Raw genomic sequence first — 21950 nt, 5'->3', positions numbered from 1 at the left:
GAAGGTCAGCAGGTTATATACCTTCTGTTGGACTAATCTACAGGAGAACAAGGGCAGGTAGCCAAGCAAAACTAGATTCTTAAAGGGACACAGCCAACCACAGACTTGATTCCAGATTTTAAAGCATGTTCTTAATAAAATCTGTGACCAAAAACAGTTGAAAAAGATGCTGCTTCTCTGTTTTTCAGTTAGATTACTGGGTGGATAGAAATAATGATTTTCATTGTTTCCCCTGCAGAGTTATTTTCTTCTGTTCACAGAGATCCTTCACAAACAAACAGGGCAGGAAAATAAATAGGATTTTATTTACTTATTTTTAGAAAGGTAACTCAGAGAGCAGTAAATGCACTTGGAGAAAATCTTCTTATGCAAAACATTCTTTTACACCTCTCTATTTTCTCCCTATACTGGCAAGATTTTCAACCCAAAAGAATCTCTCTAGATCCTGCCAATCTTGTATCAGTGAGCTTTATTTCATGAACCTGCTATAGAATCACAGAATCATTTTGATTGGAAGAAACCTTCAAGATCACCAAGTCCAACCATAACCTTACTCTAGCCATGACCCTAAGAACCTTGTCTAAACTCCTTTTAAACACCTCCAGGGAAGGTGACTCCACCACTTCCCTAGGCAGCCTGTTTCAATGCCTGACAACCCTTTTCACAAAGAAATTTTTCCTAAAATCCAATCTAAACCTTCCCTGGCACAACTTGAGGCCATTTCCTCTTGTCCTATCACTTGCTACTTGGGAGAAGAGACCAACACCCTCCACAACCTCCTTTCAGGTAGTTGTGGACAGCAAGAAGGTCTCCCCTTAGCCTCCTTTTCTCCAGGCTAAACAGCCCCAGTTCCCTCAACCACTCCTCATAAGACTCATGCTCCAGGCCACTCGCCAGCTTCATGACCCTCCTCTGCACTCTCTCTAGTACCTCAAAGTCTTTCTTATGATGAAGGGCCCAAAACTGAACACAGTATTCAAGGTGGAGCCTCACCAGTGTCGAATACAGTGGCACGATCACCTCTCTGTTCCTGCTGGCCACACTATTCCTGATACAAACCAGGATGCTGTTGACATTTTTGGCCACCTGGGCACACTGCTGGCTCATATTCAGCTGGCTGTCAATCAGCACCATCAGATCCCTTTCTGCCAGGCAGCTTTCCAGCCACTCTTCCCCGAGCCTGTAGCTCTGCCTGGGGCTGTTGTGACCCAAGTGCAGAACCAGGCACTTGGCCTTGTTAAACCTCATAAAATTGGCTTCAGCCCAATGATCCAGCTGGTCCAGATCCCTCTGTATGGCCTTCCTACCCTCCAGCAGATGAACACTCCAACCCAACTTGGTGTCGTCTGCAAACTTGCTAAGGGTGCACTCAATCCCTTCATCCAGATCATTGATAAAGAGATCAAACAGAACTGGCCCAAATACTGAGCCCTGAGCCCATGACCGGCCACCGACTGGATTTGGCTCCATTCACCACAACTCTTTGGGCACATCCCTCCAGCCAGTTCTTTATCCATCAAAGAGTTCACCCATCCAGGCCCTGAGCTGCCAGCTTCTCCAGGAGAATGCTGTGGGATAGTGTCAAAGGCTTTGCTGAATACTAACTATGGAGAAGCATGATCAGGAAAGATGAACTTAAGACACATCAGCACATCCTCCCTTTCCATTTCAGTATACACATGCTCAGTACTCTCTTGACTTTTCCTCCTTCCGTTAAAGTAGTCCTGGTTACAAGAGATTAGACTTTGCCTGGACATCTGTCACTAATGGTTACCACGCTGTTCAAAGGGAGGCATTTTGAGGACTACGCTAATTTATTTTTTCTTAGGAAATAGCAAAGTAGATGCTTCAAAGGCTTGTAACCAGGCTCTGAAAGCCACTGGCACTCATGTTTCAGAAGTAAAATGAAGTAAAACACCTACCTTTTGGCAATAATTTTCTAATGAAAGTAAGAATGAGGTAATTAGAAACCTACAACAGAACAAAAAAACAGAGCCAGTGTGACTCAGCCAGTGGCACCAGAACCGGAAAACCTGACCCCCCCTAGCAGGACTGACTGCATCATCTCCAGAAAAAGGAGGAGCCAAGGGGCAGAAACAACAAAACCCACTCCCCCACCCCTAGCCACCCCCTCGAAAAGAAAAAAATAAAACCAACCAAACAAACAAAACAGCAACAACAAACCACCACCACCACCACAACAACAACGAAAACACACAATCAACACAAAAAGGCACCTCCAAATCCCAAAGAACTCTTTCTAATTATCTAGTCTCAGATCTTGTAACGAGCTCCATGCACACAAATTCCTGAATTTTTACAGGACTCTACAAAGGAACATGTTGAGCATTTATTTAGCATGGTGGTGGGCATAATGCAGAAGTTGGAGAGAGAGAAGCATACACTACTGTAAATCTTCATAAACTTGACTGCACTTCAAAGGAGGATAGAACTGACATTAAGTTAGGGAATGAAAAGAACACAGTGCATAATGTAATATGTTTAGATTTAGAATAGCATTTGCTACTCTCCAAGGAAATCATAGATGAAAAATTACTTCAAATTGGAGAGTACTGCTCATATTACTAGAAAATTAAGTAACACATTCAAAAATAAGTGTAATGATACAGATCAATGAAACCAAGAGGTATAGGGGGCATATCTACTAGGTTGCTGTGGGGATATTTGCCCATCCAGATTTGACATCTTAATTTAGAGATCTAAGACAGAATAAAAGGAATGTAAACAAAACTTACAGGTGACATGGAATGAAGTTTACAAATATCAGTGGATAAAAAACAACTCAAAGGGATTCGGACAGCTCAATAACAAACAAGAGAAGCAAGGGAGACAAATAAGACTATGTGAAAAAAAGTAATGCAAAGACACGGAAGAAACAACAACAAAATACATAAAGGAAAAAGCTCTTCAAGAAGCAGGAGTGAGAATGCTGAACAAATGAGAGAGTTCTCTGCAAAGCAAATATATCTGCCAAATGACCAATGTAACTTTTGTCTGCCTGTGCTCAGGTATCACATTAGGCAAAAAAAAGAGATTAATCACCTCCGATACAAGGAATATCAGGTCTTATTCTTTAAAAGCAACACAGACAAACTGAAGAAAATGAAGAGCAGAGAATAAAAAACAAGAGATGTCGAAAAATATTAAAAGTTTAGTCTCATTAGTAACTTATAAGAACTTACAAGGTGTAAATGCAGAGAATAAGCAATCATTTCACAGAAATACACACCAAGGCAAAAATTGTTGAGCTAAAGTAAGAACTTTTCTGATGTTAGAGTACATAAGGCAATGGAAAAGTTGCCCAAGAAAAGTACTGCAAGATCCATTGAATAGCATTTATGGGGGACTGGGGGTAGGGAAAGAAAATAAAACAAATGAATAAAGGACAAATCTGAGCTATAGGGAAAGTATAATAGATCTTTTAAGAAAGGTAGCACTGAATTTTTGCTTTCTTAAGATACAGTTATGTACAGAAAAAACATAAAATTATTTCATTCTCACAGGAGAAACTGTAGACATGGACCAAGGAATTCCTTAAGGTGAGAAAAGATGACAATGTTGATAAGAAAATATCCCCATTCTTCTCCTGCTGCCCACCCTCTAGTCATTGCATCCCCTTCTCCAGACACACCAGCATTTATTGAGACCATACAATTAAGCACACTGGAGAACAAGATGTGGCTGAAAACCAACTTGCTAAAAGAGAGTGCTACTTTTCATCTGGATCGGTCCCCTGCCCTGGGTCAGTAAGCAGCAGTGCCAATACCTATTCCAGCAACAAGGGCAAGAGGTGTGACACGTACAGAAATTGACAGTTTGAGGCTGTGCAGACAGCTTCTATCTTCAGCAGTGCCAGCCTCAAGTCTTTGTGGACCCACCCCTTGAGCAATACTGTAGGGGAACCAAGTGCTGAAAGATAAAAGCAGAAAAAGACACCTAATACTAAGGAAGGAGAGCTGTGAATAAGTCCAATTGCACTTCAAACAGAGATGCAAGCAACATCTGTTGGAAATGGCACTTTTCAGTAACCTTCTCAAAACTCTACTTAAAGTATTCAAGTTCTGTGAAACAAATACCCCAGTAAGAAAAACAACCATGATTTATTTTAAGCCACAAGCAAGATTCAGTGCCACAGAGTCCTTTTTCTCTTCAGAGCTTGGCAGTACTATTTTCATATGTTTTGCCCACATATGCTCTATAATATGCTAACATTAAAACACTTATCACAGTAATAACAGAAAATACTTCAAAGTAACATTAATTTAAAAATCCAAACTATGTACCAGGAACCAGGACAGTGGAGCAATTCTTCACACCCATTCTCATGCACACTTAATTGCTCCCAAAATCATGTCTGAGAGGATAACAAACTATGAGCTGATGGTTCAGTTTAAAGATGATAGACTTTCTCACATGCTCAAGTTTGAGGGAGCCATCCAGACTGCAAATTAGGAAAAGCCTATAAGGTGACTGCACCCACTGTCTAGCTGCCCTTCACTCTGCCAACCCAAGTTCCAAAGAAAACCAGAGTCCCTCAGCACCTAACAACCCTAATAAAGAATCCCCTCCATATTCAATACAGCACCATCCAGGTCATGAGAAAACCATCACGACCAAAAGGCCTTAACTGCACAGGTAACAGTACAGCAGCTTCAAAGCCACACTGGCACTCATTACATATCCAGTCTGCTTTCCCCCTTGTTCTGTTCCTTTTGCTCCTCCCTGTTACTCTGTGTCCTCTCTTACTGTCCACTTCCTCCTGTAGGAGAGGAACAATAAAACCTCTTACATTTACACAGACAGATGGACAGACGAATGAATGCTCCACTCACTTTGCACACAGTACAGTCAAGTCTAGGGGAAGATAATCTGTTCTGAGTAATCGGAAACAAGAAAAAATAAACAAACAATCCTCAAATCTCCTTCCCTTTCACCCTTGCCCTCTGCATTTGAAAAGTATTTTGTGTTGTTTATTTGTATGGCATTCACAGAACTCAGCTCTTAAAGTTGGAAAGTAACATGAGTGTATTTTCAGCTTAAACAAAAATAATAATTTTAAAATTGGTAGGTTAGTTGTAGGGCTTTTTTTTTACTTTTAACTTATATATGACTATTCACCATAAAGTACTTTACAGAAGTCCTTAAAATACATTGAGTTATACTCACTCCTCCTTCCACAAAAAAAGCCCATCTTTAGCATCCCACGCAAGGAATTGTTTAAACGGAGTTATCTACATAAGATAAAATATTACTTGGGGAAGCTTTGTTTGGTGGTGCTTTTTTTTGTTTGCTTTGGCGGGGGGGGGGGTGTTTTTTGTTTTGTTTTGGGTTTTAATTCAAATCCTTTCCAGAGGCATGCCACCAAAACTCAACTTTAACTTCAGAATAACTCATCTGGGAAAAGTGTTCCCTCATCTTTTGATAAATGCTCTTTAACAAACCACATGCCTTCTCAAGGACAAGTTTGCTTATGATTTTTTTGTTTTGTTTTTCCCCAAAACAACTTCCACAATTTACATTAAAATTTATTACAGAAAGTGCCGATCCTCCTCCCCAAGAACATCGCTACGAACGGTACAGAAACCTATTTTTTGCCAATAGACGTGCTAGTAGTTTTCAGCCGATGCGACAAGTGACCAAGTTCCCGAAATCCCAGCGCCGGCAACCCCTTCCCAACAGGGAGAGCTGCCGGAGCCTCCATAGAGGATCTTATCGCTTCCTTTGTATGGCTGTGCCTCTCCTGTCGCACATGACCGGCTCCGAACCCTGTCTTTCACGCTGTCCTACAGGCACCCACGCCGCATCACCTCCCGCGAAAGCGACCGTGAAATAGCGTGTGCTGACCTGAGCCAGGCAAAAGCGGTTGTTGCTTCGTAGGGGTAGCGGGCACAGGCTTCAAATCCTTCTGCTCCAGGACTTTCTGCCAAAAGAGCAGATGAGGGCTGTTACTACATGCCTGCCCCTCGTTCCCGCCCGATCCCCAACCCCGAGCCCGCAGGGGTAGAAATGGGGGCTGGGACAGAGGGAGCGGGTGGGTCAGCTTCTCGCTCAGCATCTCCACCGCCAAGTCGGAAGGAAAAGAAGTTGCCGGAGATCCACGAACTGCTCTCGGGGCGGAATGGGCCCTCGAGGATCCCCCTTCCTCAAGTCCCGCAGCTGCAGGGACGGCACGAACAATGCTCAGCCGGGCGCTCCTGCCGGCCGGGGACAGGAGGGGAACAGAGCGGGGCGGAGGGGTGGGGCAGTGATGGCCGGCGGGACCGGAGGCACAAAGCGCACACTCACCTGAGGAGCGCGGAGCGGCCGGCGGGACCGCAAGCCCGAGCGGCGTGGCGGCGGTCGGGCAGGAGTTCGGAAGGGTTTTTATTTCCCCTGGAGTTTGAAAGGAGGAAGTGAGGAATGCGAGGAATGCGAGTTGGTATGAAATGAACGCGGCCGAGGGAGGGAACTGCTGCCCAACGCAGTGGCTGGGACAGGGCTGGGGAGGGGACTACTGGGGGGGAGGCGAGAGAAGGGTCGAGGCGGAGCTGAGCTGCTCCCCGGCCGAGGGTCGTGTGTGACCGGAGTGGAGGGAATGCGGGCAACAGCCGGAAGAGGGGGCCGGCGAAGGAAGGCTGCCCCGCACAGGGGGGGAGCGAAGGAAGGAAGGAAACTTCGAGCGGCTGGAAGGGGGAGCAGGGGAAGAGGGCGGGGGCGGCGGGAGCGCTCGGGACGCCGCTACCTCTAGAAAGTGACGCAGTGGTGAGGGCGAGGGTGGCGTCCGAGAGGGGAGAGAGTTGGAGTCCGCGGCCTGGACGGGCTGGCCTTAACCGAAGAAAGAGCTCTGGAAATGCCGACACTTGCTTTGGTGCTTTCCCAGGGACGGGACTCCGACGCTGCGGGGATTCGACGGCGACCCAGCAGCCGCCCGTTCCGGCCGCCAGGGACGAGCGCTGGGTGAGGGGGCTCCGCTCCCGGGGAACCCGGCATTCCCTAGTCCTCTCTTGGCGCAGGGGCACGACCCTCCTCGGTAGCCCCTTCAGACCAGGCGCGGCCCGCGCCCCTTAGGGATGTGATGGGATTTCCACCCAGCATAGCTGAGCCACTGCAAAACAAACCAACCCCAACACCCCAGAAATGGTCGTAAGGATTTAATTGTCCCCAGAGCATCCCAGAAAGTAAGCTACTCGCCCAACAGCAAAGGGATATCCTCTGTGGCTTTTTCCTGATCTCGCGAGGAAGCTGCCCTTGTGTTATTTGTACAGGAGTGCAGACATGCTGCATTAGAAAATGCTGATACAAGACTGAGAACTACACTAGGATTGGAAGGCCACATCCCCAAAAACAAAAGCAGAAGTAAACCAGCAACTTTAGTAATTGTAATTGCATCCTATTAGCAGCTCTAGGCAGTGCAGCTACATCAGCAAAATAAACTTTTTCATGCTTCCAGGAGGTGATGGTGGATGCACCCCAGATGCCTGGTGTGCACATAACTACCTGTGGTAGAGTTATGGCACAGTTGGCTTTGTTTAAAACTTCAGTATATTGAAGAAATCGATTAAGAAAAATCTCTGCTTTTGGTAAGAACCCAAAGCTAAAAAAATTTTTAAGTCTTTCAAGTTGCAGAGAAAATCCAGAAAACAGGATGTAAAAGTGTCCCAAGGCCTCAGAAACCAGATGACAAAACCCATCAATTTCATAAACTTAATACTGGGATTTGGAAGGCCAACTCCAAATTTTTTTCCTCCTTTTTTTTTTTAGTTTGGCAGTGCTGAAGATAACTGATACTTTTTAATACACTTTATAAGTAATATAATAATTTTATGAATACTTAAGAAATATACATCTTATATAATTTATGAATACTTCAGAAAAAGCTTTCTGATACAACTGCAGGAATCAAGAGTATGTACAATATACGTAAGATGAAGTTACAAAATTCAATGAAATTATTTTGTGTGCTTTTTTTTTGTTATTTAAAGTTCTGTAACAATCTCAGCCACTGTTTCTACTAAGCCATATTTTAGAATGTGTAATTTAATGAAAAACAAATTAAAGGTAGCTCACTTCTCATCACATCTGTTCACTGTGAATTCTAGGTCAGGTCTCATGATCATGTGACTAACAGTATTCTTTTGCTCCCATTTCCCCACAGAATAAACATAGCTCAAAGAGAAGGAATTGAAACCTATTCCTTCCTGTGAATCATCACACAAATTTTTTGCAGGACTCCAGTCAATTGCAGATGTAAACCTACTCAAGAGAACAGAGGGGGTTTGGTGGTAGTTTTTTTGTTGTTGGTTTGGGATTTTTTGTTGTTGTTTTTTGTTTGTTTTGTTTTTCTTCTTTACTGGTGATAATACGGAAGTAAACTATTCTGCTTAGAAAAGAAAGAAGAGGAAGTTGGGCAAGCTGATCAGACTTAATTCCCCAACCCTCTGCAGCTTTTAAAATAAAGTCATTTTTCACAGTAAAATAGTATTACTTTCCCTTTAAGAAATAAGGGGCTCAATTCGATTAAGAATTTTTTTAAAAATCCTTTGTTTTCTTTATAATTTTAAGCTCTTATGTTGCAGACTCTGCAATGTTTTGCCTTGTCTAGAAGTGTTAATTTAATCAAAGTAAATGATCACAAATTCAGTCCCCTAGAATACATTCACCCATTTATGTATTCTCTAAATTAAATGTTAAATTACCAGAGCAGGTTACAATTATAATAGCCTTTACCTTAATATGTTTTGGTGAAGTTAATATGCCTCTGGATTTTTCTCCCATTTGGGGACCAAAGAAGTGACCTCCAGCTTCCAGAGGGAAACAAATACTTCCATATAGAACACATTAAGGGATGGAATGAGAAGACAAAAACTCTACAGGCTGTACAGTTCAAGAGATACAACAGAAAGAGTAGGTACAGGGTCTCTGTCCTCTTTCATGACAAGCCTTTCAATTCTTACCAGTTCACACTTGCGGCAGGCTGTTCTTCCTGTTAGTAAGGAAGCCCTTACACCACTGTTAATTTTCTACTGTCTTCATCACATATGCTGGACCAAAACATTTGGCCCTAGCATACCCTAAGGATCTTAGGTCTGGGTTTCAGCTGTAGTAGTTACAAACTGCAGTTATGTACAACAGTTTGACACTGTGGCAGAGTAGATGAGATTCCTGACTCTGTCAGAGAAGGAATCTGTCCATAGTTTAGTTTCACAAAACTTCACACGAACTATTAGCTCTCGACCTGTAAATCACAGGGAAAGCTTTGCTTGTCTTCTATACCAGGAACAAGAAACCTAATTCAATGTCAACTCAGAGACTTACAGAGCTGTTACTACCAGCAAATAGAGAAGCACACTAACTAATTATTATGCCAACAGTAACAAAAAACCCTGCTACCAAATTTAGCAGCAAAACTTCAATGAGAGTGAGACTTCTTAAAGCAAAAAATTATTCACTGTCTTTGTGAGCCAAGGAGCTATTTTAGTCTGCTAGGCATGCCTTCAGGATCCATATTTAACAGTTTTATATGGTTACTTTTTGTTTTCATATCTCTTTGAGATTTCAAGAATGCTGTGTTTGCATATAAGCAACTAATATTACTGTACTAAGAACAAATGCCCAGTAGTATTTCCTGCTCAGTTTTCTCTCCCAAGTAAACCTAATTTGGCTCAGATGGAAATACTGGGAAAAAGGAGGTGTATGCAGAATACGGCCTACACATTGACAACTGCGTCCATTTCTGATTATCGGAACCAGCATACCTCCTCTTACTGAGGTTGATACATCTCCCACTGGAAATGGGAAAACCAACTACTTCAACTTGATGTTCCTCCTAGCCTTGTATTATTTCAGTTCTTGATTCAGAAATATATGGTATTATACTCCAACACTAGAACGGGTTTAGACAGAGGGTAGAAAAATGCATAAAGAACCATCTCAAAAGCCTTAACTGGATGTTGGGAGAAACATTAAAAACAGAGAAGTGCAATTAGCTTGAAGAGAGAATCAAATGGGAACCAAGAACTATAGAGGAAGACTTGCTGATGAGGAAAAATAGTATTAGAGATACTAACCTTACATTTATTCCCAGACTAAGTGTATGAAAATACCATCACAAATTAAGATAATCGAGAATTACAAAGGAAAAGGGGGAATAAGAATAAAGATGAGGTACGAGGCGACCGAAAGAAACTGAGGTAGTATCTCATACCGGAGGAACAAAGAACACCCGCAAGTGACAGCAAAATTGTACCAAAAATCATTTAGAATCAAGGATTCTTTCAATATATAAATTAGTTTATTTTCATTTAGATATAAAAGTTATAAATACAACTAATATAAAACAGTATCTCATAAAAAAGCACTAAATCAGTTCATCTGTCTGCATAATTTGACTGAGACCCAGAGGCCCTGACCATGCTACATGTCAACAAATAGCTTGAAGAGCCACTGCTGACAAGCCTAACTAAAAGGATGAGTAAAGGGATGCAACCATGGCCTTCTGAGCACAGAGAAAATAATCTTGAATTAGAAAATAGCACTCTACCTTCAGGTTGCCCCAAACTAACATAAGGCAGCTTCTTTCACACAGTTGTAATCAGAAAAATAATCAGACAGGTAACAAACTGACAGTTTTTCTGGATGGGTGGAGGGAATGCAGAGCCATCAGCAAAGAACTCAGAAAAGCACAACTGGAAAACACTGCCAGGTCTTGTCCCCGGGCTGATGAGCAGGAAGTACAGGAAGGCACAAAAGAGATCCATGATTCAAGTTCTCTTCATGGACTGCTCTGCTGATGAGATCATCTCAAGACAATGGCTCTCCAGCTAATGCAGAGTGGTCATCTGGGACATAGGCGAGCTGGAGTTCTCAGTGCCAGTTAATAATTTACAATTAAATACAGAGTTTACACATGATTACCATCATTTTTTTTTCCTGGGAATATCAGAAAATGTCTTCACAAAGTTCCATTATTTTGAAAGAGCAAGTTATATCTACCACTGCAAAGACTCCAGAGACCAAAAGCAATAAATCTGTCTCTTTGGCGCTTGAAACAGAATTATTCAGCTGACAATGACAATTTACAAATCTGCAGAATGTCGGTCTTGTCTCAACAGAGGGAGAGAGTTTTCCAAGATCATAATGAATATGCATAATGGCCAAGAAACAGGCAAGATATTTACTGTTCTCTGCTCTAGTACACAGCAGATGTGTACACTACAAGGCTTACAAGTCACAGTGTGCAGCAATTCACTCTGATGAATCAAGGCCATATGAATCAAGAAGCAGCATGTAAATGCTGTGACCTGCAGTCTCCATATTGTACATCCAACATTAAAAACGGAACACTGGAACGACACATTGCAAAGCCCCATGATACATTTATTAATTTTTTAATACTTACTGATGCCTTTGAAAATAGCTGCAGTCTCCTTTTGAGGTAACTCCTTCTTACAGTCTCATTAAAACTACTTACATAAAATCTACTTTAGTATGTCATGACTTGAGATAATATCACATTAAAAAAAAAATCACTAACTTATTCCTAAAAATATAGCAAATTTTACAAAAAATGGACACATTAAAAATATATTTATAATCAGCTTACAGGCTAGATTCACTCAATCAGAACACTGCTTTTCAGGAATAGAACTGTATATTGTTACAATACTACCTTCTGCCAAATTTAGTCAGATTCTACCATCTATTCAGTCTCATTTTTCACATGGTTAAAAGTTAACAGAAACAGCAATAGTTATAATATCACCAACTGAAAAGGGAGTGTTTGAGATTTGATTGATCTTTATTTGGTAAAAAGACTATCAAGGCATATGGAGCAACTAGAATAATGAAAGGGAACTAGACTATCAGCTTTAACAGAGAATCATCCCACAGAGGAAGAGAAAAGTGTTTTATTAGAGCCAGTGTCTCATTCCAGCTCTGTATTTGTTGGACATTACCTATGGTTGCACAGAGCCATAACTTGGATCCTTCTGTGCATGACTGTTGTAGCAGACAGCAAAATGCTATACAGACTAAAAGAGAACATATGCCAATAACTGTCCTCCTTTTTTTCTGAATTCATCTGATCAGGAACTTAGGAGTTCCTGATCAGATCAGTAGCATCATCTCCAGTGGCACTGTGGAAGTTCCAAGGTATATGAACATCAAAACATTATTTTTCTAACCCTAGATGCAAGGAGTTCCAATTAGTGGGCTAAATTCCTTAGCCCACTTTCATGCAGCATCTGTTACAAGGGTTCTGAAAGCAGAATCAATACCGATGACAAAAACATCACCCATATTCCTTGTTCTTCCGTAATGCATACAGAGACTGCTCAGTGTTGGGACAGTCTCCTAAGATGGTCTGCTGTCAACAACCACAATGCTCTGAGGCCTGGTACTTGCTTTCTAACAAGCCTGCAGAAGTCCATCCTCCAGTTCCTTTCCCTCCCCAAAGTGCTTTTCATTACTCCACCTGGAACTCTTGCAACAAGATGCAGGGATGGGAGCAAGTTCCATGTTTCAAGTCTGTTGTCTCTCATTCACAAGCTAATTTACTATCAAAGCTGGAGAGTCCAATAGCAAAGGCCTGAAGAGCACAAAGAGGATAATTATAGTCCAGAGTGAACACATCTTCCGCTACACGACCAAACTGCATCACAATGTAGTCAGCTGGGGAGAAAAGGAAGATTCAGAGACAAGAAATTTCACAGTGAAACAAACAAACAAAAGCAACCACAAACAAAAAACCACGTCTGACAGTCCCAAATACATGTGGTTGTTGTATCCATCCTTTCTTACCAAACTGGCCCTGAAATCCGTTGTCTAGAGCGACTGCATTATTCTAGAGATTACCTTTCTTCTCAGAACCAAAGCTTTCTGGGCTGAAGGTACCACATTAATCCTTTTCTTTTTTTCCCTTCAGGAAGCTTACATTTTCCCCCTCTTTTGCTGCAGCTATTGACAGCAGTGTCTGCACTCACCTCAGAAAAATGAGTTTATCATTTTCTTGACAGCTAAGAAGTCCCCAGTAATGCTGAGCTGAATTGCTCCACCCATTCTCCCTTCTCCAGGAATAATGTCCTATTCCTCCAATACCTTATGAAATAAATTGGGTTTTCTCTGTTTGAATAAGCCCACCACACTCTCCACCAGACTCTTACGGTCATTGTCATGGACAATCTGGAAGTTCTTCACTGAGGCCTGAGTGACTCTCCCATGGAAGTTCAAAACATAGGATTGAGTATCATCGTTCCAGACTGGAGCCTTGTTGTGCAACTCAATGAGGTTCTCTAAATTTTTGCTTTGCCATTTTGATAGCAGACTCTCATGTTCCTGTTCAGAATAAATACATATATTTATCAGATTGGAATGGGTCTGCTTTCGAGTACTGCCTCTCTCATGTGTATGCACACTTGAAGGTCATTCCCTGTTTAATCAAACATGACAGCACTTAAACTCAGTGCTACTGAAAATTTCCTGCAAGTACCAGGAAGATACTTTCATGCATTTTCAGTCCAAGCATTCCTTTTCACTCAATCTATCACCATATTTCCACTCACATGAGAAAAAAAAAAAGAAAGAGTAAAGAGAAGGAAGTGTATGTACATGAAAGAGAGCAATTCACAGGCCACAGATGACTGCCACCCTGCTGGCAGGAATCCTTTCTGAGTCTTGTAAGCTTTCTCTGATCCTGTTGGATCCACCTTTCATTTCTAATATCCTAAACTCCGTAACAAAAGAAAATAATCTACAATTAACTGCATAGTGCCAGGCCCTAGGGTGCTTCAGTAGAAAGTCCAAAGGCTACAGTGGGCTGTAAGTATGCCATAAGTAGGTTAAATGTCATCCTATTGGGTCTAATAAGTGATGCACAATATGAAAAATAGAGAAAGTAAAACCAAAAAGATACAAAAAGGAGGTAAACCAGCACATTACATTTGACAAATGCAATGAATTACAAGAAGCTGCAAACAGTAGTGAAACACATGACATATGACTTAATTTTAAAAGTTCTGCAACAAGTAAATCCAAACTTAAATAATATATGCTAAAACTCTTAAGAAAAATAATCCAAACTGAAGTTATTTAATGGGAAAAATGATCAGAAAACAACCTGCTGTGGAGGTCTGACTGATACAGGCATAGTTTTAGTATTGTATATAGATATGATAGTGGACTTTTGAGGATAACCTACATAAAACTTACAGTTCAATTCAAACGTTAGTTTATATATTTATTTTTATTCCTATTTACTTTTTTTAAAAACGTAAAAAGAACTTTGAGAATTGGCACCTAAGTGCATTTAGATACAATTTTTCCTCCTTTAAAGTAGGGGCAATCTTCACTGCAGAGAAGGAAGATAAAAACAGAGTCAAACCCCTAACCTGAAAGCTTTGCCAACTTTTCGGAACTGCTTTGTGTTTTAGCCTTATCTACTGTCAGTACACTTGCCTGCTGGCAAAACAGTTGGGAAAACCGAAGAAAGATAAAGGCAGGGCCACTGAATCACTACTGTACTGAGGAGGGAGATGGCAATGCCAATTGAAAGATGATGAATAAATTACCACCTCCAGATACAATTTTCCTGTCCATTCAACAAAATCAAACCTGTTTTCCAGTCTCTCATGACTCTGAGTTTCCCGTCTTGATTTTTTTTTCTCTGAACTCAACAAATACACTCTTGTCCTACTCATATCTACTCATAACATGTCTACAAATACTATTATTAGCTTAAAACACTGACCATGTCTTTCATTTTGCACCTGTCTTTCCTGCCTTTTTGTCTTCTGTCACACCAAACATAAAACCCACATTAAGGAAGCTGCGTTATTTTAATCATATACCTTAATATATCTTCAGATACTGTTCTGTAAGCTTTTAGCTATAATGTTCCCCATATGTATGAGAAATCCTCGCTAAATAATCACCACAAAACTCCATCCTTCTCCTCATCCCACTTTCTCCTTAAAGAACCCTCCTTTTCTGTGATTCCTACAAAGAGACTACCATTCTGATCAAAAATGTATTTACTCTCTTGCTACTACACCAGAATACCACCTTATCTATTTATTATCTATCTGTTGTAATACTGGCTAAGAATGTAAGCTCCTGGGAGAAGCAAGTTTGTTCTGTGTTCATCCAGCTCTCAGCATAATAGAGTCCTGCTCATGAGGAGGCATTGTAGGTGCAACAGCAACACCACACACTAGCCATTGCAATAGCTAACTAAATAATACTTCTGCTGACCAAAGGACAGTAAGGATACCAACACTATTCAGAAAGCTACAAATTAGGTAAAAAAAATTGATCAACACCTTCAGGCTACATGGTATTTACTCTCTATGAAACTCGCTAAAGCCTAGGGTATTAACAACCCTGCACTAAAAACCTTAATTGTCAGTGACACCCAAACCTCTTCCAGAAAGTTTTAACCTCTTCCTCCAATCTGAAACATGACCAAACTCCATAACTCACGTTTCGTGGATGGATTGGAATTCGCTTATGATTCATATTCATTCCTGGAATGATCACAGACATTTTTCTGGGACCCTTGAATCCTAACACATTGGTTTCCTGAAAGACAAGGAAAGACATTATTTTCAGTAAATGGGATACTCAATCTCAAAGAAGGAATGGCAGCAAAACTGTACTTGAATCCACATTTATATTGGCTTTAGAGATGTGCTAGCTGCAACTGTAGTAGCAGTTATCTAACTAGAACTGTGTTTAATGACTGAGAAGAGCTTTTTCTCCCATTTTGAGAACTGCATTAAAAGACATACATACTGTTAGCTAATTGAGAGCACATCTGTTATCCTAAAGAAACATTTATAATGAAATCAGACAAGTGTAATTTCCAGGCATAAATTTTTGCATCTGAGGCAAAAATATGTTAAAATCCTGGTAGTGAACAAGTGTTAAGTATGATAAAAGGCAAATAGCTTTGACCCAAGTCTATATATCAGCATTTAGGCTAAAATGTTCCTGAAGAATGACTGACATTCTTCTTTAGGTGCTAGTTTTTGTGTTTAAGAACATGCCTACAATTTTCTCTCAAATCACACTTTCATAAATGACTAAGAACAGACCCAGAAGGCAAAGTATTCAGCATCTGTCCAAGCTTCAATCTTAAAACAAGCAGATTTTTTCAGAGTACTTCAGGATGCTACTCCAAGTGGGTTTAGTATAAAAAGCAAAGGAAAAAAGTCTTGGCATTCTCAAACCACCCATTTAATAATGTCAACCAAAATCCAAGGGTCCATTTAAAGTGTTCTGTAACAATGTCAATGATAACCTTTAAAATTCCTAAAGACCAATTAAAAACCCAGAATCTTTTTGAAGTACTGAATCGATTGATAGGAGTGATATAGCTTCTCCTAACATGCTAGTGCATTTTACACACAGGTCTTTGGAATTGCAACCTCTATTATTTCACTTCAGAAAATCTAGGGACATATATGAGAATGAGGGTACTGATTTTATACATATATAAACTTTACAAACTTCTTGTAGAGAAAAGTTCAGAAATCTGAAAAGCTGACTTCATATTATCTGCTGTAGTAATTTTAACACCTTGCTGTGTACAGTTATGTACAAAACTGAAGAATACTGTATATAATACAAATCTAGTGATACTTCTTTAAACAGGCTAGTACTAGAATTATCACATATTTTTCTTCCCAAGTGGCACCAAGATCAACAGTAAAAAAAATCTAGATCATGCTTCAGTAGGCTAGTGTGCCTTTAAATTTCTGCTGCTATACCTGTGATAAAAGTAAAAATCCTTCACTTGACTGGACAGCATTTTGTAAGGAACCTCAAATTTTACTCAAACTTTAAGATTGGAATATGAAACAATGTGATGTTGAGATTCCTCACATAATTCTAGAGTTGCCACAAGTGCCTCCTCACCCTGAAGCCTAGAGTGAGGTGATGCACAAGACTAGAAAAAAAAAACATCTCCAGGACAAAGCTAGCGAATCACGAATTCCCTTGGAAACATATCCTTACCAACACCTTTCAGCTGCTACTGAAATAATGCCAGCTTCTTCCTATCCACCAAAATGCCTTTGGTTCTGCAAAACATAATTTTTCTTCACAGGGTACTCCCAATGCCTTTTTCGTGTCCACCAGATACCAGCTGGACAATATGCAGTTCATGCTTTGGCTGGCTCTATGCAAAGGATATGCTGAATAGCCACACACCAAACGACAGGCCAGGTAAGGTGGTCATTGGGCTGTTAGTTTGTGTCTCTCTCTCTCCCCTGGCATTGACTCTTTTTTTTCATTAAACTTGTAAGAACTTGTCTTTGAGGCCTCTGCCCTTTGTTGTATCTGGTTCAAATTGGTCAGTTGGTTCCAAAGCTAAGTGGGGGAGGCTGCCAGGAAGTATGATTTTGTGGGCCTGGTTACCTTGGTAACCAGGCAGCAAAAAAGGAAGGGGCAAAAGGGGAGAGGCACTACTTACATAACAAATAGCTGCAAGCTCCTGTCTCATATAAGCCTTCTCCACTAGACCTTGTGCCTTGACTGGGCTAACTCCATGGTCATAGACTGTAAATTTAGTTCCCATGAGGTTTGACCTAATGTCAGGTTTTGGAAAGACAAAGAGAGAGGCATCAGTGGAAAGTTATGTCATCTTCTGAAGGTATTTGTACAGCACAGTGAAAACACACACCTTCTGCTATCTGAATCTTCCTATTGCCAGCTCAGTAAGGAGCAAGTGCCCATATCAAACTGAGGCTGTAACCTATCCTGGAAACACATCAAGCCAGAATTCTTTCTCTGAATTGCCACAGTCAATGGTAATACTGAAGAAAGGCTGCCAAACCATGTGAATACAGATTTCATTAAGCAGGCCAATGCAAGTTCACTCTTTCTAAATTGATACCAGATTGCTATTTATAACCCCAACTCAACTAAAAAGAAAATCCTATCTCTCCTGTCAGTAGTTTTCACCTGTGGTTCTCACCTGAGTTTTCCAATGAAACTTTCCCCTTCCCGAGATAAATCAGTTGGATCAACTGATATGAGGTAATTGGATGTTTTGCTCTTTTTTCGTTTTCTCCCTGCAAGAAGGAATGTCTGGAAATACAAAATTTGATCAAGACCGGAGTTTTGTAAGAATGCAGAGGTTTTGCTATCCAAACTGTTATCTCTCAATTTCCCACATCCATTGTCCTTTTTGTTCTGTGCTGTTATTACTGTCTCCAAAGTTTTGATCTCTTCCACAAGTGCACACCCTGAAATCCTGTTCCTCCAATCAGCTCACTCAGCAGTCTAGATTTAATACAACTGTCCTTTCTAGTCTTCCCCCCTTTTCTTCTGGAGCATCTCAGTCTCCCTGCTCTTCTATATCGTTGACTTTTTCACACTTTTAAAATTTCATCTTTCATTCCCTCATCATCCTTTCATCATCAATTCCCTGCTTAATGCTTTAGCCAAATATAAGCTGTCCTCATCTGTATGCTGGCTCTCATAAGCTTCTGGTGTTTTTTTTACCAGAAGCTCTCTCTTACACCAAAAATGTTCTGTGGTAGCAGTACAATAGCCAAGATAACTGTGTGCTGTTTCCAATACCTTTCTGTTGTCATCTCTTTCCAGATGCATGTAATAAGTAGGAAAGAGGCCACGGTCCATTCCCTTCTTATCTCTAGTGATTCGACACTTGACTGTAATACCACGGGGTGCAGGGCATAATGCAAAATTCTCCAAGTTCTCTACTTCTCCCAGCTGTACATCTGTCTGAGTGGATGGACTACAGGAAGCACCTGTTTCCTGTGGGAAGAACCATCATATTAGCAAATTAATATCAGATCCAAGGTTCTGGTATTCCCAAAGAAAAGAAAGGTCTGTTAAAACAGAAGATGTCGTGTCTCAAGAAGGTATTTGGGAAAGGGAGGTTAAATGAAAGGCCACACGTGTTTCCCTCCAGAAAGTGGCTGAAAGTCACTTTAACTCTGAGGAAAGACTAGCCCTCCAGGGGGTGGGGAGAAAAAGTACCCATTAACCAGGCATGAGTGAATTGCTAAGAAGGGAAAAATATTATGAGATACTGGAAATATTCTAAGCAAAGAGCCTCTCTGCTTTTAGAGCTTCAAGCACTGTAGGAAATAGGCAGCACGATTGTCATTGTTTAACTGGAGCTAGCAATAAAACCACAATAGCCACTCACTCATCTCCTCCCCCAATAAGGGAGAGAATCAAAAGGGAAGGGAGAAGCTTGGATTGAGATAAACACAGTTTAATACAATAACAAAATACTAATACACTACTAGTAAATACATATATATATATAAAGAAATAAAAGATACTCAAGGCTATTCCTCACAAACACGCTGAGCAGTGAGTCCCAGGAAACAGCACCTGGTTCCACAGCCGATCCCGGAGAGAGAAAAGAGGAAAAAGAAAAGCCCAGAGCCCTCTGCAGGATGGCAAAAGGCTGAGCTAAACGCCCCAACCAAACTTCTCTAGCTACCCCCAGAGAAAGAGAGAAAAGCAGAAGAGCAGAGGAGTGTGAGAAACCAGAAGGCCCCACTCTTAAATCTGAAGCATGACGCTAATGGGATGGAATACTCTCATTGAGCAGTCTGGATGTCAGTCAAGCTCTGCCCCATCTCTGCCCTCCCTTCCTTGATGCCTCACACCTGTGGGCAGAGCACTCAGAATGTCCTTGGCTCTCAGACCAGAGCAATTAAAAACATTAACTCTGTGCTGGGGTGTTATCTGCTTGTTCTCAAACCAGGGCCAAATAATGAGCATGCTAGCTATGAAAAAGGAAGGTTTCTAACTGCACAAAGAAAATGACCACATTTTCAGTCAAAACAGCACAATGATAAACTGGACTGGTAGATGCTGCAGTAAGACAGGCTGGGATTTTTATGACTGAAATGAGCACTGAGATTACATTGGTTCAGAAGAGTAGCAGAAACAGAGTACGCTGATGGTGGAACCACCTCAACTAAATGCTGGAAGAACCTTAAAACAATGCATACAGTCAGGATACAAGCTATGGTCACCAAAGGAACTGTAATACTAATGGAAATTTGGTATGCATCATCAAAGTATTTTTTTCTTAGAGGTAGCTGAATCTTTGGGACTGTAGAGCCCAGGAGATTCCTCCATTACTGGAACTTGAAGATGGGGTTGCTGGTTTATCCCCATTCCCAGGTACACTTAGTAGGAAGTATGAATGAATACAGAGAGATTCACACAGACTTGAAATTCACTAGTGGGTCTCAACCCTCCCCACCTCCAGCACCCCCTACACTGCATCTCCAGCAGTTGACACCCATAGCCCAGTCTCCCAAATACCTAACAGCCAGACCTCTTGTACTCCCCACCCACTAATGTAGCACAACACACCCAATCACCTCAAAAATATACTCAGACAGGTATTCTGAATAGTAGCATGGACTTTTAAGGCTGTCCAGCATTCATGCCCAAACCCTATGCCCTTTTATCTGGTCACTACCTCAGATCCTGGGTGTTCCTGATGCTGGTCTCTTCCAACTCACATAGTCCACCATATAGTTTGTCAGTATATATGTGTATGTATCTCACACACACACATGAACACATTAACACAGGAAATAGTTAGAACAAGAGTTTTAGAAGATGGTAGGATATGCTGCAGTAATCAGGCACAAGGCTTGGCCACACAACCATACTGTCTTGCAGCTGTTTACATGCATCAAGTACTTTTTAACCCCTTTACTCCCTATTTTCCCATGCTATCACTCTGATCCACCTTGACCTCCTTCTTGTCCCTCTTGAGTCCCTTCCCCTAAACACCCTATAAAAAGTTTTGTCCAATCCCAGAATTCTCTGTTTCATCCCAAAATTCTGGTCCTCCTTGCATCCCACAATAAATGCTACAAATCTTCAGGCAGTTAACTCTCCTAAGTTTGCATGGCATTTCAGTTTCTGTTAGTCATCTTGGTGGATTTTACACCAGAGAAAATGGCCTAATCTGTCTCCTTTGAGGGTCATAAGAGCAGCTGATTATGTTCCCACCTTCACTGATCAGGCTACTTGGCTTCCTCCACCCACCGTTGTTCTTTTGGTCATTACTAGGTCTTTGTATTTAACTCAAAGGCCCTCTCAGTCAGATAACCTGACAGTCATGACCTTCTTCTGCCTTCAAGGATTAATAAACTAGCTACTGTAGTTGTAACTACTACTTTTTTTAACTCACTGCTTAAGGGGTTAGTACTAAAATCAAGCATGTGCCCAGCCATTATCAGAAATGTATTTTTATACACTTACTGCAAAAGATTTCTCGCTGGTTGCAGAACTAGGCCTCTCAGATTCAGGATACGGAGAATGAGATGCTGGTCTCTTACCAGCTTCTTCTTCTTCTTCTTCTGTGTCCTCCTCATCAAAATTCAGACTGCCTGAAATTCCTGTCAGAATGCAGGATCAAACAGTTAACCTCTGGAAGAAGGTGTCATGAGTTCATGGGATCACTAATTCATATATTACTCTTGCAAAGCCATTCAACTCTTGCTCTTTTAATTCATTTCTGTTGTTTCAACTGCTGATTTTCTTAATGTGCTACATATTGCTTCCTGGGCCTTGTAATTCAATCCCCTGGTGCCATTGGGCAGCTGTCACTGTGCAGATGATTAAGCAGATGTCAGGTTTTTATTAATACATACTTTACATGATATTACAAGATATACCATACTGCTTAGTGTATCCTGTCATTGAATTAATTTTGCCTATTTTCACACAAAAAGCCCTCCATGTCTTAAGAACAAAAAAATAAAATCCAGATCAATATGCTAACACCTATGCCGTAAGTTGGACTCTACAGAGTTTACATCCTTTACCATTTCCTCTTAGTCTTATACACACTGAAATGGAGTATGATAATTTTGCAGTAAGGGCCCCTCCTAGTTTCACATCGGTAGCAATAACTTGGGTCTCATGAATACTACTAATGATTT

The 21950-nt window shown here is 41.1% G+C and overlaps 2 protein-coding genes across 8 annotated transcripts in view; both read right to left on the bottom strand.

The window, feature by feature from the left end:
* Positions 1-6344, bottom strand: part of TEAD4 (TEA domain transcription factor 4) — a 59504-nt gene extending 53160 nt beyond the window's left edge. The window contains exons 1-2 of the mRNA XM_082043685.1: positions 6307-6344; positions 5866-5941 (exon numbers count right to left, since the gene is read on the bottom strand). The gene's annotated coding sequence lies outside the window, so the exon portion shown is untranslated. The remainder of the gene's footprint in view (positions 1-5865; positions 5942-6306) is intronic.
* A 3906-nt stretch (positions 6345-10250) lies between these two features.
* TULP3 (TUB like protein 3) overlaps positions 10251-21950 on the bottom strand; it is a 33155-nt gene continuing 21455 nt past the window's right edge. For all 7 annotated transcript variants that reach the window (XM_082073513.1, XM_082073510.1, XM_082073508.1 and 4 more), the window contains 7 exons: positions 21268-21404; positions 18580-18777; positions 17972-18084; positions 17468-17582; positions 15475-15573; positions 13161-13332; positions 10251-12669 (listed from right to left, as the gene is read on the bottom strand). In XM_082073513.1, coding sequence (XP_081929639.1) covers positions 12536-12669; positions 13161-13332; positions 15475-15573; positions 17468-17582; positions 17972-18084; positions 18580-18777; positions 21268-21404 — 968 coding nt within the window. In that variant the 3' untranslated portion in view covers positions 10251-12535. The remainder of the gene's footprint in view (positions 12670-13160; positions 13333-15474; positions 15574-17467; positions 17583-17971; positions 18085-18579; positions 18778-21267; positions 21405-21950) is intronic.

This window comes from Streptopelia decaocto (assembly GCF_964273445.1).
Source record: "Streptopelia decaocto genome assembly, chromosome: 1".
Lineage (NCBI taxonomy): Eukaryota > Metazoa > Chordata > Aves > Columbiformes > Columbidae > Streptopelia > Streptopelia decaocto.
This window is presented reverse-complemented; position numbering and strand designations above follow the sequence as displayed.